The 18,232-nt window shown below is 44.4% G+C and overlaps 1 protein-coding gene across 7 annotated transcripts in view; it reads left to right on the forward strand.

The window, feature by feature from the left end:
* Positions 1 to 18,232, forward strand: part of PLD1 (phospholipase D1) — a 192,046-nt gene that overhangs the window by 91,962 nt on the left and 81,852 nt on the right. For 4 of the 7 annotated variants that reach the window (XM_070072512.2, XM_089330937.1, XM_089330935.1 and 1 more), the window contains 5 exons: positions 2,910 to 3,110; positions 4,423 to 4,636; positions 5,210 to 5,323; positions 13,648 to 13,776; positions 14,487 to 14,605. In XM_070072512.2, the coding sequence (XP_069928613.2) occupies positions 2,910 to 3,110; positions 4,423 to 4,636; positions 5,210 to 5,323; positions 13,648 to 13,776; positions 14,487 to 14,605 (777 nt within the window). Of the gene's footprint in view, positions 1 to 2,909; positions 3,111 to 4,422; positions 4,637 to 5,209; positions 5,324 to 13,647; positions 13,777 to 14,417; positions 14,606 to 18,232 lie in introns of all 7 variants that reach the window. The other 3 variants (XM_070072514.2, XM_089330936.1, XR_016232554.1) reach the window with 2 other exon arrangements.

Raw genomic sequence — 18,232 nt, forward strand, 5'->3', positions numbered from 1 at the left:
CTCAAGTGCCAATGGGATATTTTCCAGGAGAGGCCATCTATTAGGCTACAATTAAGTCGTAATAGATTTTAGATGGTAGATATCATATAAATATCTTTCCAACCACAACAGGAAGAGGTTAGAAACCAATAACAGAAGGACAACTGGAAAATCTCAAATTTGTGGAAATTAAATAGCAAACTGTTGAACAAGCAATGGCTCAAAGAAGAAATCACCAGGGAAATAGAAAACACTTAGAGACAAATGAAAACAAAGCAAAATACCAAAAATTATGAAACACAGCAAAAGCAGTGCAAAGGGAAGACTTTATAGCTATACATGCTTCATTAAGAAAGAAGAAAGATTTCAAAAGAGCAGCCTAACTTTACAACTTGAGGAACTAGAAAAGAACAAACAAAACCCAAAGCTAACAGAAGGGAGGAAAATAAGATGAGAGCAGAAACAAACAAAATGGAAAAACAATTTTAAAAAATCAGTGAACCTAAAAGTTCGTTCTTTGAAAAGATCAACAAAGTTGACAAACCTTTAGCTAGATGGACTAAGAAAAAGGAGAGAAGAGCCAAGTTTTACAGAAAAGAAAATGGGACATCACTGCAAAATTTACAGAAACAAAAGGCTTACTGTGAACAACTGTAATCAACAAATTGTATTACCTAGATAAAGTTGACAAATTCCCTGGAAACACAAAACCTAGCAAGACTAAACCGTGAAAAAAATGTAAAACCTTCATAGGTATAACTAGTGAGGAAATTGATCAGTTATCGAAAACCTCCCAGAAAAAGAAAAGTCCTACATGTGATGATTTCACCGGTAGATTCTACTGAACATTTTTTTTAAATATAAAAGATTTATTTATTTGAAAGTCAGAGTTACACAGAGAGAGAGGAGAGGCAGAGAAAGAAAGAGGTCTTCCATCCACTGGTTCATTCCCCAATTGGCTGCAAAGGCTGGAGCTGCGCCAATCTGAAGCCAGGAGCCGGGAGCCTCCTGTGTGTCTCCCACATGGGTGCAGGGGCCCAAGGACTCGGGCCATCCTCTACTGCTTTCCCAGGTCATAGCAGGGAGCTGGATGGGAAGTGGAGCAGCCGGGACTGGAACTGGTGCCCGTATGGAATGCCGGCACTTCAAGCCAGGGCGTTAACCCGCTGAGCCACAGTGCCGGCCCCTCTACTGAACATTAAAGGAAGAACTTATATCAGTCTTTCTCAAAGTTTTCCAGAAGTTGAAGAGGGGGAAAGACTCCCTAACTCGTCACCCTGTTGTCACTGGACTGTGCACTTAAAAATGGTTATGATGTGAAGTTTTATGTTATGTATATTTTACCACAATGAAAAGTAATTGCCAAAGTTTTGGGAACGTTTCTTCTTAGGCACGTGAAAACAGGATAGGTCAGACTTGGATCATTTATGGAATTCTGGTTGAAAGCATGGGGTCACTCACTTCTCAAAATACCTTTCATATCTCTCTGTTTATATCCATATACTTAGCATTCCAACTCAATAGCTGCCAAATATAACCTATTAGTTTTCCAGAGACAGATGGTGGTTATTTTGAAGTTAGAAAAAATGTAACATAATCCTTGTAGACAGAAAAGGGAACCAGCTATCACACTGAGCTTTTATCAATTATATAGTCATAGTGATATTGGAATGTGGGATGCCATACAGTAGCACCATGTGTTTATTAATAAATTCCCAATGTGAATAAGCCTGTGTGGGTTCTTGCCTAATATTCAGAGAAGAATTCTGAATGCTGGCATAAATGAACGAAGCAGCATGATAAGTTTCAAGCTTCTTATTCAGTGAGAGAAATGCATAGGAGAGTGAGGGCCCTATCTAAAAGAGAGAGGGAAATCTGGGTTCATACTGAGTACCAGGAGCCAGCCACGTGGAGGAGCATGTAAGCCAGGAAGAATGTGGCAGGTGGCCCAGAGGCCAAGCATCCTGGAGGCGCAGGGCAGCGCAGGCCCACGCTGGCAAAAGGCCAAAAAAAGAAAAGGCTGGGCCCACCATGTTGCAGGCCTTTAATCTACTTTCAAAGGGGGGAGGTTAATTAATCTGATTGGCCGGTGGGTGCACAGGTATGGCCAGGTAGGGACATGAGATCACACTAGGGTGTGGTGAAGGTGTGGTCTTCCAGCTCACTGACCTGATCAGTTTTATCTTGTATGCCTGCCTACATCAATAGAAGCTACCATGAATTTGGGACCTGGGCTTAGGGTAGCAGATTTGTGAGCAGAGAGGAGACACCAAGGCCAGGAAGCAGTCTTTTATTATGCCTGCATAAGGCTCAGTTGGATTCCTGTTTAGAAAGACTGAGCCCTCACAAAGAGGGGTATTTCCTTATGTATGTTTTAGCCTCTTTATTTCCCTTATATGGCTACATGAATGCATTTGATTGAATATTCTAATGTTACATTGCGGCCACAGGAATCGATACAATCCTGGGCATGTGTACATAGTTACTGATGTTTTTCTCACACACATACTGATGAGTTCTGTGCTCTTTGGCAAGGATTAACACCCTTGCTCTGTTTAGCAAGCACAATCCTAAATGGTTACATAGAAGCAGATAATAACTACAGTTGAAGCATTCATAGGCAAGCGGATAATGACCACATTCCATTCCCAGGGTTTCTTTTTTCTTTTTTCTTTCTGACCTTGGGAATATCTCTACCACAGTAGGCGTGCATAGAAAGTAGATAGGAGTCTTCCTTTGATACACGTGGAGAATGCAATTAGGAGTTTGAGAGATTTTAGTGGGCACGGGGTGGGGGGGAATATACAGATAATAGATTTTGATATTTGAATTATTAAATATGCTTTCCAGGGAGAAAGCAGACTTGACTTAATATGACGTGAAGGACATTTTATAAAACACACTAACTGAGGATTTCTTCCGGTCTCTAGGTGATGCGGCACCCGGATCACGTGTCGTCCACCGTCTATCTGTGGGCTCATCACGAGAAACTCGTCATCATCGACCAGTCAGTGGCTTTCGTGGGTGGGATTGACCTGGCCTATGGCAGGTGGGATGACAATGAGCACAGGCTGACGGACGTGGGCAGCGTGAAGCGTGTCACCTCAGGGCCGTCTCTGGGTTCCCTCACGGTGAGTGCATGCATACCACCTCTGTGGAACTGAAGTGAGCAGGATTTGTGGATAGGGGAGCAGGTAGATTGAGCGGCAGGTGGCTTCTCCTTGGGGAGCTAGAGGACAGAGCTGGTTTCAGATCCCAGCCTCCCCAGCTGACCTCCCTCAGTCTGTTTCCTCCCTTGTGTGAAGAGTAAAGCTTCAACACAGTGTTTGCTGCCTCATACCCAGCTCCCATGTTCCCACTTAAAGACTTTCTATTTGTGGGGAAAAAAATTCCTAAACAAGACTCTGTGACAATACAGATGAAGGTTCAGTCAGAGTAAGAAGCTTTATTAAAAGTAGCTGCAGGGGCCGGCAGTGGTTAATCTGCTGTCTGCAATCCAGCATCCCATGTGGGTGCCAGGTCAGGTCCTAGCTGTTCCACTTCCAATCCAGCTCCCTGCTAATGTTCCTGGGAAATCAACAGGAGATGGCTCAAGCGCGTGGGCCACTGCCATCCACAGAGGGAACTGGATTGACTTCTAGGTTTCTGTCAGGCCTGGCCCAGCCCTAGCCGTTCAGTTAATTTGGGGAGTGAACCAGCAGATGGAAAATCTCTCTCTCTCTCTCTCTCTCTCTCTCTCTCTCTCTCTGTCTCTTTCTCTTTCTCTCTCTCCCCTCCCCACTCTGTAGCTCTGCTTTTCAAACAAATAAATAAAAAACTAAAATAATAATAAAAAAGTAGCTGCAAAGGCACTTGAAACCTTCATTTAGAGAGAATTCTGTTGGAGCAGGAAGTTAATAACTTCTCAAAGTACTTTTCAAATCAAGAGCTGTGGAGATATGTTTACCTGTCTGCTTGCTACTTCAGTGGAATGGCTACAAAATATCAAGACACTAAACTAAAAATTTTGAAGGGCTTCATTTTATTTAGTGCTAGATGTGTTGCTGACTTTCTAGGAAATAGCAATTTAATGAATAGGGAACAGGGAAAATGATTGACGGAAGAAACATTGCTTATTTAACGTTTATCAGAGGGAGAAGTTCAGCAGCTCCATGGTGAATCTAGCTCACAGAGTGGCTGGCATTTAAGATAAGATAGTTAATTGGAGTGAAATTTCAAGAGTTTGGCCTCCTGAAAGAAGAGCCCTATGGTGTGCCCTTGATAGTGTTTAAACAGCTCCCAGAAATCTGCACTGCCCTGCGACCGACCTCCGAGTTATCATGTGTCTCCTCCCACACCTGCAGCATGCGTAACCCTTGTACCTCAGCACCCGCCAAAGTCAAGGACTGTGTTGCATCACATCTTATGCAGTGTCTTTTTTTTTTTTTTTAATAATTTCCTCAGGTTGCAACAACAGGGTCTATGGAGTCTTTAAGTCTCGAAGATAAAAATCAATCCAATAAAAATCTGCCCATCCGGAAGAGTTTTGATGATGTGGATTCAAAATTAAAAGGAATAGGAAAGCCAAGGAGGTTCTCCAAATTTACCCTCTATAAGCAGCTCCACAGGCACCACCTGCACAACACCGACAGCATCAGCAGTATTGACAGTGCCTCCAGTAAGTCATGGTCTGTGCTCGTGTTTATCCTGTTCAGTTCACAGCTCGTCATACATACCTCTTCTTAAAACCTGTCTTCGATAACAGGATAAAACGAGCAATGCTGAAAGGTCTCTGTATCATCTTATTCTGTATCATGCCATTGCACGTCTTTGTTTACCCCACTGTAGAATAGATTTATTGTTTTATTCCTACCAAGTAGTTATAGCAATCACAATTCATGCTTCTTACAGTAACAGAATGACTAAGAGTTTCTAAAGTATGCCAGAGCCATAAACGAAAAAGAAAGGTCTTACATGTACTTCATAAACTTTTCTTAGAAGAAATTTCATTTCTCTTCCCCTTCAGGAATATGCCAAGCTTATATCATCAAACATCAGATTTTCTACATCTTACAAATTTACTGTTCTTTCCAAATATGACATAAAGCCCTGCAATTTTCTGTGGACTGTATCTTATGACTGATTTTATAGCCCTGCCTAGTTTTAAAAATGATCAGACTTGCTTTCCAGTTCAGAAAACCACAGACGTATATATATTTCTGTGTAAAAAAGAACTTTCAACTTTCTCCAGGTTATTTTAATCACTATAGAAGCCATCAGAATTTAATCCATGGTTTAAAACCCCACTTGAAACTCTTTCGCCCGTCCAGTGAGTCTGAGCAGGGACTCACTAGACCTGACATTGGTAAGTGACACGTGAGTGGCAGAGCCTCCGAAGCTTCAGCTTTTGTTGCATCGTCTGCTGCATGGGCATAGTAAGTGTGTTTCCATGCTGGCTTCCTGTTTGCCCGTATTTGGACCACATGTGTTGCAGAGGGCCTGCTCTGTGCGAGATGTTGAGTAGTTCCCAAGACCCCTGCGTCCTAAGGACCTGTTCGGCAGCAGCAGAGGTAAAACATACCCAAAAGGGATGCAATGCGTGGCACATGCACTGCTGTAGCATTGTAGAAGTTCTGTGGAAGGTGGGAGAACTCCCTCTGTGATGATCCAGAAAGACTGAGGAGAGATGTTGGAGTTAGATCGGGCGATAGTTTGTTTGGAGTAGGTGAGGATAGCAAGACTTGGCAACTGAAGGACGTTAAGCTGAGCCGAAGTGCTTGATTGGAAAAGCACGCCTGCTTTTAAATATTAGAAAACACATCGGTCAGCTAGGGTGCAGTTTTTGATATAAGACTAGGAAGATATTCATGGGCACATCTAGACTCCCAACATAGTTCAGAATCTTGAAGGCCTTTGATTGGAAGTCTCGTGCTCTATTTGTGAATTTTTAGAAACTGTAATTTGGTACCCTTCTGTAAAATGAAACTGGTGGCTCAAGAATTAATTCATCAGGGCCTAAATTATGGTAGTGGGAATGAAGAAGGATTTGGTAAGTGGTCATATATGGGAATAAGTAGTCATTGTAATAAATAACAATAGTAAAAACCATAGGCTAGCCTTTGTTGGATGCACATTCTGTCTGTCACTGCCTTGAGTACTTGCTGTGCTTGGTAGTAATATTGTTGCCTTCTTTTTAGAAATGAAAAAACTCAGGATTGCAAATGATAAGCAAATGGCCCAATAAATCCACTTTATTGCTGCCTAGTGCTCATGATTCAGATTTGTGATTTGGCAGAAATGCAGGTTATTACAGCGTGATCTTTGTAGCCCTAGTTCTAAGGCCAAGGCTCTTGTGTGCTGTTTAGGAGATGAGGGAGTTAGAGTCCAGCTTCCAGGTGGGGTAGCTTATAGCTTACAAACCTGGTAAATGAAGCCGGACTTGAGCTATGGTGCCCAGTATTCTTCCTTCTGTGTAAGCTGTTTTAGTTTGATTCTTTGCTTAATGAATTAATTGTCTATATAATGAACTAAAGCTCCAACATAAGTATTCAATAACATTTGAATTTTAAAAATTATAATAAGATTAATATACATTTGAAATGGTAAAGAACTTATATAGAAAGACATTTATTTAGCAAGCAGTTAGTATTTGATACATAAGTAGATTCAAGGACAACTCCTAGTAATTCCTGTACTTGAAAGAACTTCAAAGTCCTGGGAACCAGAAGGCCTCTAGGAATCCACAGGGCCAGGCTGGAGGTGTGTTCTGCAGCAGATTTTAAAGGTAAAGAGTTGGAAACAAGGCCAGGTAGTGCCTTGTATTACAATGTGTGGCTTTGCTCTTTTAGGTTGGAAGTTTAAAATGATATGGAAGAATGAGGTTGCCAAATCATGAGGTTGGGGTGTCTGAATTTTGATGGAGTATTAGTGTTGCTTACAATAGGACTGAGAGCAGAGAAGGTTTGAGTCAGCTGCTGACTACAGTGAGTAACTCAGGCTGAGGGGGAGACAGCCATGGTGATGATCTGAGGACACTGGGATGTGTTTGGTTTCCTGGTTATTGATGGAAAGTATCTTGACACATATTCACAGTCCTTCACTGATACACTGGATGCATGTCTAGTGCAGCATTGTTTATTGAGAGAGACAGAGAAAGAAAGAATGAAGATGAACAGCATAAACATCAAAGAATATAAGTGCAGAAGAACACAATTAATTTTTCTTCCCTTTGTTGGAATTGAGCAACCACTAAAAACTGTAAGGACAATGAAGCAAATAGAGATTTTTTTTTCATTTAATTAACTAAATATTTACTGATCTCTTCAATTATGCCAATCGCCATTCTAGATACTAGTAGTGAATATAACAGATGAAATGCAGTTGAGTAGTTAGGGGAAAGGATGAGAATTGTCTGTACAAATAGGTCATCAAACACCAGTCAGCTGGTGAGGGTTACCATGGAGAACAGTGGAGCAGAATAAAGGCAGAGGCAGAGAGGGGGAAGGTTTACTATTTTATAGGGAAGGGTATTGCAGAATGTTCAGGGAAAATGGAATTAAAAGATGAGTTTATGTTGGTGCAAAAAAAAAAATGAAAGCTGTGCAGTTTCTTTGATAATGCACACTTTCCATGACCTTGTGGAGACCCCAGAGAGGGAGGTCAGAGGGTGCTTCTCTAATGAGGTAAATTTTCAACTGAATCAGAAGGAAGATAATAATGAGCATAAAGACTGTCTGCCTGGAGGAGGAATCCCCAAGGACGAGACCGTGAGGTAGGGTGGGCTCCGAGAATGTGCTGTGATGGTGGGAGCTGCAGGCCCAGGCCCATGATGGAGCAGAGTCAGAGGTGTGGGGGTGGGGAGGAGATTGTGGGAGCTCTTGCAGACTGCTTGTTAAGAATCCTGCCCTGCATGAGATAGGAACTCATCTGATGGTCCCAAGGAGAGGACAGATGAGTTCTGGCTTGGTTCTTACAGACTCATTCTTCAGAGCAGACTCGGGTGACAGAGAATGACCAACCGAATATATCTGAGAGTAGAATTCCCAGCTCTTGACAATGCAGTGGGTATGAGATATGACAGGTGCAGGGCTCCAAGTCTTTGGTGCCACACTGGGAAGGCCATGGGAGCAGCAAAGGAAGAGCAGGAGTTGGGGCTGATTGCCACTTGTCAAAGCAGGCCCCTGGACCAGGCTGACAAAGGACAATATAATGTTAGCTTTGCTCGGAAGAGGGAACTTGAGGGACTTCTTCCTTTTCCACTTTGTTGGTACTGTTTTCCTAACGTTTTAGTGTTTTTATGGTAACATAAATACAAATTTAATTTTTGATATGGGAAACATTAACAAGAAAAGCCAAAGGATAATTGAGTCCTTTTAGAGCAGAACTTTCCAAATGTTTCTGTGGACCCTCGAGTTTCTCAAGGGCTCTGCAAGGACACCGAGAAGGTGACCCCAGGTCTCTCCTACTTCTGTTGGTACCTGCTTCAACCAGAACAAAATACTTGTATCTGTTTTGTCTATCAGAGTTACTTGTGAATTCCAAAGACAAAAAGTAAGATTGTGTTAATAATAATGAAAGACGTGTAAAGAGCACAATTCTAGACTTGAATCATGTGTTGACTTTAATTCATTTCTTATAGGACTTGAAACCCCAGTTCAGCATGGAGTGTCTCTCCACTAGAAATGTAAAACTGAATATTGGCTTGAGTTAATGACTTAATTTTCCTGAGAATGTGAAGCAGGTTAGCTTCTCTGGAGTCAGTGTCACTCGAGTGGAACAGGCTGTGTTGAACTGGGCTCTTAATAAACCTTCCTGGAGTTGCACAGAAATCAGTGTGCAGGGTTCATACAAGACCACCATGGATGTAAAAAAATTGTTTTTTAGATTTTATTTATTTGAGAGAGAGAGAGAGAGAGCGAGAGCGCGCGCAATTCCATCCATTGGTTCATTCCCCAAATGGCCACAATGGCTGGAGGTGGGCCCATCCAAAGCCAGGAGCCCAGAGCTTCTTCCTAGTCTCCCATGTGGTTGTAGGAGCCCAAGCACTCTGGCCATCTTCCACTGATTTCCCAGGTGCCTTAGCAGGGAGCTGGATTGGAAGTGAAGCAGCCGGGACTAGAAAGAGCATCGATATGGGATGTCAACACTGTAGGCCTCGGCTTAACTGGCTTGGCCACATAGAGAAACTTCATTACCCTTGCTTCATCTTAAAATGTGGCTGGCAGTAGTAACCAGGGTGTATTTCTGTAGTCTTCATTCTTCCAAAAGAATTTTGTTCTTTCAGAATTGCTTCATAAAAGGGAGAATTTCCAATTAACATTGCATTGCTTCATACTGTCTACTTAGAAAGGTTTGAAATTCACCTCTTTTATATTCAGCAACTATCTGCTGATCTTACCCTTGTAAGATGTATTAAATAATTAGTGAGGGGAGAAATCATTTTTGCAATTTAGTTGAGAAATATTTTTCAAATTTGAATATCTAGTCTTAAGGGATAATGAGTAGTAAGTTGAGTTGTCTTAAAACTTTGTTCTCAGGGATGCCATGTATGGATAAGAGCCATTTTGTCAGAGGTTTTTTATCTCACAGGTGGGCATCATTTTTAAATGTTTTATAAGCGTAGTATCTTAACAGTTCATCAAAGTAAGATACCGTTGCTTCAAGAGGCATCAGTGAAGCCTTTTCCACACATGTAATAGGGATCCACAACCTCACAGTCCCCCCATCTGAAGAGTTTTGAAATCCATTGAGGACCTGCATTGGAACTTGCCTGAAATGTAGGTGGAGATTCATTAGGTAGACTAAGAAGGGAGAAAGAAAGACATCTCAGAAATATGCAAGCTCTTATTTTAAAAAGCCCTTGGGGTCAGTTGCTTTAGAGATCAGAGATTCTGGTTTTGAGACAGGTAATATAACAGCAGCACCATGTACTATGGTGTTCTCCAAGCAGTGCCCAGGAAATGCCTGGAGTATTAGCAGACCCTTGAGATGGATCAATAATGATAATGAATAACCTCTTGTTGGTGCACGTCAGGTTTTGTTAATAAATGACCAAGGGAAAAAATTGTGGATTTTCAGAGCTTTGGGTGTTTTGGAACTGTGGCAAGCATGTGTTGATTTGTGTGGATTGGGCAGGTGGGATATGTCTGTACCAATTGGTGGTGGCCCTGGAAAGTCAGGCCGACACTTTGCTCCTCATCCATTCGGTGTTGGGGAGCTCCACTGCAGAAGAGTGGTTTAAGAGTGAAGTTTTACAGAGGTTTTGCTGGAGACAGACACAGGGCTCTGGCTTGGAAGTGCTAGAAGGCCCAAGAGTGGAGTGCATGGGAAAAACATTTTCCAAAAGAAGAATCAGAATCTCATTAGGATGCAGGAAGTGGTGTGGGAGGTGGATGGAGAAGGGAGGAGCCATAGGTGATTGACAGGCTGGAGCTTGAGTAACTACACACAGGAAATCCTCAAGGTAGAACTTCTTATGGGGGGTGATAGCAATTTTAGGTAAAAGATGTCAAGAAAGAAGACAGGTCTACGCTTGTACATTTAGGAATGATAAAGCAAAAGACGGGAAAGTTGGGGGAAACTGTTAGTAAAGAGAAGCCAGGACAGAAGGTAGAGAAGGCCCACTGGAGAAATGGGGAATGGGGCTGGAACTCAGAGGAGGAAGAGGCAGGGAGCAGGGCGGCAGCCTTGTCCTCGTCTCTAGCAGTCAGAATCTGGGCCACCGACAAGGGTGTGGGAAATCGGCTGACACACCTGTGGCCGAAGGCATGGCTGAGCGGCTGTGAATCACTTGGGAACGCCGTGGTTTGGATGTGGTTTGTCCCCCCGAGGCTCAGGTGCAGAACTTAGGTTCTGGTGTGGGGTGTTGCTGCTGGGGCTTTTACAAGATGGGGCCTGGTGAAAGATGCTTAGCTCATGGGCCCCACCATCGGGAATGGATTAATGCTGTCTCACAGGAGTGCGTCGGATCTCACGGGAGTGGATTAGCTCTCTTGAGGCCGGATTGCGTTAAAGCGAGGCCACCCCATGTGTGTGCCTCTTCTGCTCCTCCACATGTCGTGACACAACCAAGGGGAGCCGCACTGGACTCTGGCACCATGCTGTTTGAACCTCCCAGCCACCAGAATTGCGAGCTAGATAAGCCCTTCTTTCTGCATTACCCAGAGCCAGGTCTTCTGCCCTAACAGCACAAACAGGTGAAGAGAGAGCCAGGTGCAGGTCAATGGTAGCCCCATTGCTGATGCCAGGAGTGAGTCCTGTCCACCTGCTCACGGGTGCTCCTGAGTTCTGAGCAGTGATGCAGGAACTCTTAGGCATTGGGGTCCTTTAGTTCTGAGGAGGCCCTTGACTTATGTGGAGTTGTTTAAGCCATGGCTAAAAATGTAAATTTGAATAATGAACAAGTTGGATTCAGTTAGTACCGAGATAATTTTCTGACACTGGGAATATGCTTTGTTTTGTTTCCCTTGTTAGGTGGAAGCAAAGTTTTAAATGAGTATGTATATTTCTGTAGAGCCTTAGCTCAGAATTTTCTCAATTGATGAAAACAGGTAATATAGGTATATATGATTTTTTAAAAAGTTTGGTCCAGTATTTATCTCATTCTTTGTTCTTCTTTTTTCTTTTAAAAAGTGCAGTGCTTAATCTTAACAGCCTAAAGAGGGAACAAACAGACCTAACAATACTTTGGCTTTTAGTCTTAACAGCAAGAAAATAATTCACTGAGAGAAGTCAATAGAAAACCATTTTTGCAGTCATTTAGTTTTCATGATTGGTACTTTAAAGCCATTTTTCTTTATTTTTTTGAAAAAAGTGTTTATTTGAAAGCAGAGTGACAGAGAAGGGGAAGGGGGTGAGGGAGGGAAGGAGAAAGAGAGAGAGAGAAATAAAGAGAGAGAGATCTTCCTTGCTGTGGTTCACTTCCCAAATGGGTGCAACAGCCAGATCTGGGCCAGGATGAAGCCAAGAGCCAGGAACTCCATTCTGGTTCCCCACATGAGTGGCAGGGGCCCAAGCACTTGGACCATGTTCTACTGCCTTCCCAGGCCCGTTAGCGGGAGCCTGGATTGGAGGCTGAATTGGAAGCAGAGTAGCCAGCACCCAAATCAGCACTCTGTTCTGGGAGCCCACATCCCAGGTAGCAGCCTAACCTGCTGTGCCACAATGCAGGCCCAAAGCAATTTTATTTTTATAGATAATTTCAAATAACCTTTGGATGGTTAATAATTTAAGTCGAGATAAATATTAGCTTTGTGTGTAGTGATTGCATAAAAGCATTTGTTCTGCAAATATTTGCTGACTGCCTCCTAGATGCCAGGAGTTACAGCGGGCAGTGCGGGAGACACTGCTCCCTCTCCACGCTTTGTAGACTGGTGAGGGAGACTTCCTTATCTCATCACATGACAGCCTCAGAGCTGTTGAGGGATACAGTTGCTGATGGAATGACTGATTGTCCCTGGTATCTGGGAGTTCTCTCTGGGGCAGGTGACAGCTAATGTGGCTCTTTGCAGTGTGGTTGGGAGATAGGCCAAGAGAGAGAGAAGAGCATTCTAAGCAGAATGAACAGTGTGCCAGCAGCACAGAGGCAGGGCAGCCACATCTGTCAAAATATGTGGAAAAATGTGGTATTAAGGGTGGGGGGTAGGGGAAAAGAAGGACTAGAAGGAAAGGTTGATGCCAATCTGGGAAGAGACTTTGGTACATACTAAGCCCTTGAGACTTGAACCCCTTGTAGGCAGTAGGTGCTGCTAAAAGGCTGCTAAGCAAGGAGTTTTTGTATTTTACAGAGGCAATACCAGGACTGTGGTGGGTGGGGGGGTAGGGAGGCCAGTCCTGTCTTCCTATAGGCGGTTGCAAGCAGCACCACCTACTCATTCACCAAATACTTTTGCATCCAGCGTGGATTTGTTAAGTGCCTGTTCTGTGCCACATGCTGCCTTTGTGATTTGTGAATCTGCTAGGCTTCCTGCTTCATTGTCTTGGTGCTGGACATCTCCTCTGGGCTTACAAACTATTTCACTCTTAAGTATCTACCCTCAAATAAATGGCCCCAGCAGATGTCTCTGTGAAGTGCTACAGTAGATGGCCGCTTTCATGCCTATATGATAAGCTTCTGTCTGTGTATTTTTTTATGGATGCTATTTACGATTTTAGGAATATAGAGTGTTAGAGGACAGAAGATCTTGGCTGTCACTGAGGCCACATTCTTCCTTCTACACATAAGAGATTTCTGACCTGAAAAGTGAAGCCCAGTGTCACTTGGCTTTTGAGACACAAAGACGAGACTTTCATGTTAGGCGTGCACCCTTTTGGTTGAGGGCAGAGCTGGCAGGACTGTCTGGCTGACTCGTGGTCTCTACCATCCCCTGGTTCTGCTGGGCCCTCGTGGTCTCAGTGAATCCAGTGATCGGCTGTGTCGGGGCCCTGGAAGGTGAGCTGCTCAGTGCCTGACTGTGCTGCCTCTCACTGCCTCTCGACAAGCCTGCTCATAGCCCCAGCTGCTCACTAAGCACAGCCTTAGGAGGGTTGGGAAACTGTCTGCCCTCATCTTCCTCTTGGGTAGACAGTTGGTCCTCTAGTCATGATCTTAGGAAGAAAGGGTTAGAAATTTTTAGGAGTTTAATAGAGGTGAGCCTTGCTCTCTGGGGCTCACCTGAACTCATCTCTGGGTGGGTCTTGCTGCATTCACAGACGCTGGCTCCATCCGCAGTTTGCAGACAGGCGTGGGCGAGCTACATGGGGAAACGAGATTCTGGCACGGGAAGGACTACTGCAACTTTGTCTTCAAAGACTGGGTCCAGCTCGATAAACCTTTCGCTGGTGAGTATCGTGCCAGCGTGGTGCCCGTGAGATTGTGGTCTTTTACTTGGAGCATCTCAACAAATATGCATGCTCATGATCTGAACACCTTTGGCTTTGCTTTGTTTGGTTTGTATTACTGATGGAAACTGGGTTCAGTTGTGGAGATGGGATTTAGTTGTACACGTAAGGACTTTTTCTTGTAACTACATTGGAGAAAGAATATAAAGTAGAGTTAACTGTGACATCTCCAGGTTTCCTATAGGGATATTCTGGGTGATAATCTGTAATTCCTCAAGAGGTGGTAGCCTTCCTTTGATCATTGTTGCTTCTTATCCTCCCCGTGTTCCAGCATCAGAGTGGCTTATGTTGAGACTGCCAAGGTGCTGTTGCTTCTAGGGGGAGGTAGAGATGGCAGTGCACACGCGTAGCCTGCCGTTATTTCAACAGGAAGAAAAAGGAAATTAGAATGTCAAGTGTGTGGCTTTAGAGAGTGCATACTGACTTCATCTCACCCTGTCTGGGGACTATGTAGTACTAAGTGAAATGGAAGCAATTTGGGGGAGGTGCACAGGAGCCTGTGTTCCTCAACGTTGTATCTTCAACAGTAAAGGTGTTCTACCCAAACCGAGATGAACACGTATGTCCTCTGTGTATCACAGCGGGGGTCAGGTGCCTCTGTCCTCAGCACAGAACTTAGTGACTCAGCCTTGCCCGATGCACCTGGGCAGATTTCATCGACAGGTACTCCACTCCCCGGATGCCCTGGCACGACATTGCATCCGCAGTGCACGGGAAGGCGGCTCGGGATGTGGCGCGTCACTTCATCCAGCGCTGGAACTTCACGAAGGTACTTGGATGTTGGGATGGTGATTCAGAGTTAGGCCTGGCTAGAGGAGAAACCAGAAGATTGGCATGAAGGGGCTGCTGTGGGCACAGCTGTGACACCCAACTCCTCTTGGGTGCATCTTTTTCAGAGTACTTGGGCCTCTGGTGCAGGAAATGGCCCTGAGCTCTGACACCATGGACAATTGAGAGTGCGAAGGGATAGGTGCTGTGACCAGCACCTAGGATACTCATGCCTTTAAATCATGGCTTCTCACTGTTTATTGAGCATTGACTGACCTGGGCTTTGGGCTATTGTAGAGAATGGGACCCTTATTTAGCTGAGAGGACTTGACTTTGTTGTCCCTTTCAATCTTGGAATTATACCAGGTTCTTTTAAAAAATTTTTTTTCTTTATGTGAAAGGCAGAGTTAGAGAGAGAAATCTTTCATCTGTTGGTTCACTCCCGAAAATGGTTACAATGGCCAGGGCTGGACTAGACTGAAGCCAGGAGGCTGGAACTCCATCTGGGTCTCCCACATGGGTGCAGGGGTCTAAGCACTTGGGCCACGTTCTGCTGCTTTCCCTTGTTCATCAGCAAGGTGCTGGGACTGAAGTGGAGCAGCTGGGACTCACAGCAGCGCTCATACCCTCTGCACTGCAACCAGATTCTTATTGCACAGGATTCTGAGTTGGATCAGGGTAAAGCAGGCAGTGTTAAGTGGAGCCACTTTTCTTTTCTCCTGATTGGGTCCTCTTTAGTAAGCCTCATCAACCTTTTTTTTTTTTTTAAGATTTATTTATTTATTTGAGAGGCAGAGAGAGAAAGAGGTCTTCCATCCGCTGGTTCACTCTCCAATTGGCCGCAACAGCTGGAGCTGGGCTGATCCAAAACCAGGAGCCAGAAGCTCCTTCCTGGGTCTCCCATGCGGTGCAAGGGCCCAAGGACTTGGGCTGTCCTCCACTACTTTCCCAAGTCAGAGCAGAGAGCTGGATGGGAAGTGGAGCAGTCAGGACTTGAACCGGTGCCATATGGGATGCCGGCACTGCAGGCGGCAGCTTTCCCCGCTATGCCACAGTGCCAGCCTCATGGACTTAAAAGAACTTGACCTAACACATTTTTTTTAAAGATTTATGTTTTACTTGTTTTAAAGGCAGAGGGAGGGAGGGAGGGAAGGAGGGAGAGAGGGAAGGAGGAAGAGAGAGAAAGAGAGAGAGAGGGAGAGATCAATCCTCCATCTGCAGCTACACTCCTCAAATGGTTACAAAAGCTGGGTCTGTGCCAGGCTGCAGTGAGGAACCCAGGGCTTCTTGCAGCTTCCTCCAAGTCTCCCACTTGGATGCAGGGGCCCAAGGACTTGGGCCATCTTCCCACTCCTTTCCCAGGCCATTAGCAGGGAGCTGTATTAGAAGTAGAGCAGCCAGGTCTCAAACCCATGCCCACATTGGATGCCAGCGTCTCAGGCAGAGGGTTAATCCGCTAGGCCACAAAGTGGGTCCCGATCTTAAATTAGGCACATCATCCAGGGGTTGCTAAGGTTCCACAGTACTTTAAATGATGAGGCATTATTCCCCTTGATAACTTAGAAAAAAGATTTAATTTTTCAACAACTGGGAGTCTCACTTCATTTTTCATTCACATAAACATTCTAAGAATCTAGTGGAAGTTCTAAAGGAGATACTTTTAACAAAAATTCAGGGAGATATTACTTTGAACCTAGTATACTGGCAAAGATAAAAAACACTGCTGAGGGGTTGGCAGCTGGCACTGTGGCACAGCGGGTTAAAACTACAGCCTGCAGTGCCACCATTCCATATGGCCGCCAATTCAAGTCCCTGCTGCTCCATTTCCCATCCAGCTCCCTGCTATAACCTGGGAAAGCAGTGGAAGATGACCCAAGTGTTTGGGCCCCTGCACCCACATGGGAAACTCAGAAGGAACTCCTGGCTCCTGGCTTCCAATCAGCAGAGCTGTGGCCATTGTGGCTATCTAAGGGGTGAACCACTGGATGGAAGGCCTCTCTCGCTCTTTCTTTCTGCCTTGGCCTGTCTGTGACTCTGCCTTTCAAATCAATAAATCTTAAAAAAAAAAAAAAAAAAAAAAAAAACTGCTAATATCTGCAGCTGGGTTTGGGCTGTGTGTGTGTGTGTGTGTGTGCGCTTTTATACCATGTTTGAGGGAGGATAAATTGGTAAAACACCAATGAAATTTTTAAAAGTATGCAATTGTTGACCCAAAAAGCTATTTCCAGGTATTTGAAGCTAAAGAAGTAATCTAGTAGGGTAATTTATTTTGACATTACCTCTAATAATTAAAATAAAATTAGAAATAATGGAAATGCCTGTTAAATATGAATTTATTAAATAAACTATGGTTCTTAAGTACAGCTTTTGTTAGAACCTTGAAGGCCACTGAAGCCTGAACCCCCAAACCCCTGAGACCGGGTGCAGAGAGATGATCTAAATGCTGGGGGAAAGTTGATTGCTCAGGAAAGCCCTGCACTGGGGATGTTCAGGCTGCCAGGACAGTGCACCGTGACCTGCTCCAGGGCCTTTCTGCACGCCCCCACCCACCTTAGGGTCCCTCTGGCGCCCGGCACCTCCCCTGCAGGCAGCTGGAGAAGGGGCTTTGCCTGCACTCAGAAGGAAGCCTGGCTTCAAACCCTCTGCCCCCTGTCTGTCCCAGCAGGCTCAGCTCCCGCTGCTTACCCCTCCCCATTCTGTCCCCTCTAAAATAAAGTCTTAGCTGCTTTACCTGGCCTCCTTGCCTTCGTTGAGCCCTAAAATCCTATAACACCTTTACTCTGAAGTTTTTTTAAAAAAAATAATGATCAGTTGGGAGGGAGAGAGGAAGAGGGAGGGAGGAAGGGAATTTCATTATGTTCTGAGAATTGTATCTACAAATGGGAATAGGAGTGGGAGGAGGAAGAAGGGTGGAAGGGAGGGTAGGGTGAAAAGAATCACTATGTTCCTAAATTTGTATTTATGAAATGCATGAAGTTTGTATATATTAAATAAAAGGTTTTTAGGTAAAAAAAAAATTTGTATCTACAAAGCACATTGCATCTGTTAAAAACTAATTAAAAATTGCCGGCGCCGTGGCTCATTAGGCTAATCCTCTGCCTTGCGGCGCCAGCACACCGGGTTCTAGTCCCGGTCGGGGAGTCGGATTCTTTCCCGGTTGCCCCTCTTCCAGGCCAGCTCTCTGCTGTGGCCAGGGAAGGCAGTGGAGGATGGCCCAAGTGCTTGGGCCCTGCACCTCATGGGAGACCAGGATAAGTACCTGGCTCCTGCCATCGGATCAGCGCAGCGCGCCGGCCATTGGAGGGTGAACCAATGGCAAAAGGAAGACCTTTCTCTCTGTCTCTCTCTCTCACTGTCCACTCTGCCTGTCAAAAAAAAAAAAAACTAATTAAAAATTAAATAAATGAAAAGTAATAAAATAATGATATAGTATTATAGTGCTGGGGCAAGATATATACAACATAGTGAAAAATTGGTTTGTGAAACAATAATCCTGTTTTTACAATGAGCTTATAATCTATAACTAGATATTTAATGTTGGTACAAATATAAAACAATTAATGCTTGCTACAAAAAGTAAAAGAAGAGGGGCTGGTGCTGTGGTGTAGCGGATAAAGCCGCCGCCTGC

Source organism: Oryctolagus cuniculus, chromosome 4, assembly GCF_051225735.1.
Source record: "Oryctolagus cuniculus isolate XC-2025 breed Fujian yellow rabbit chromosome 4, ASM5122573v1, whole genome shotgun sequence".
Taxonomy (NCBI): domain Eukaryota; kingdom Metazoa; phylum Chordata; class Mammalia; order Lagomorpha; family Leporidae; genus Oryctolagus; species Oryctolagus cuniculus.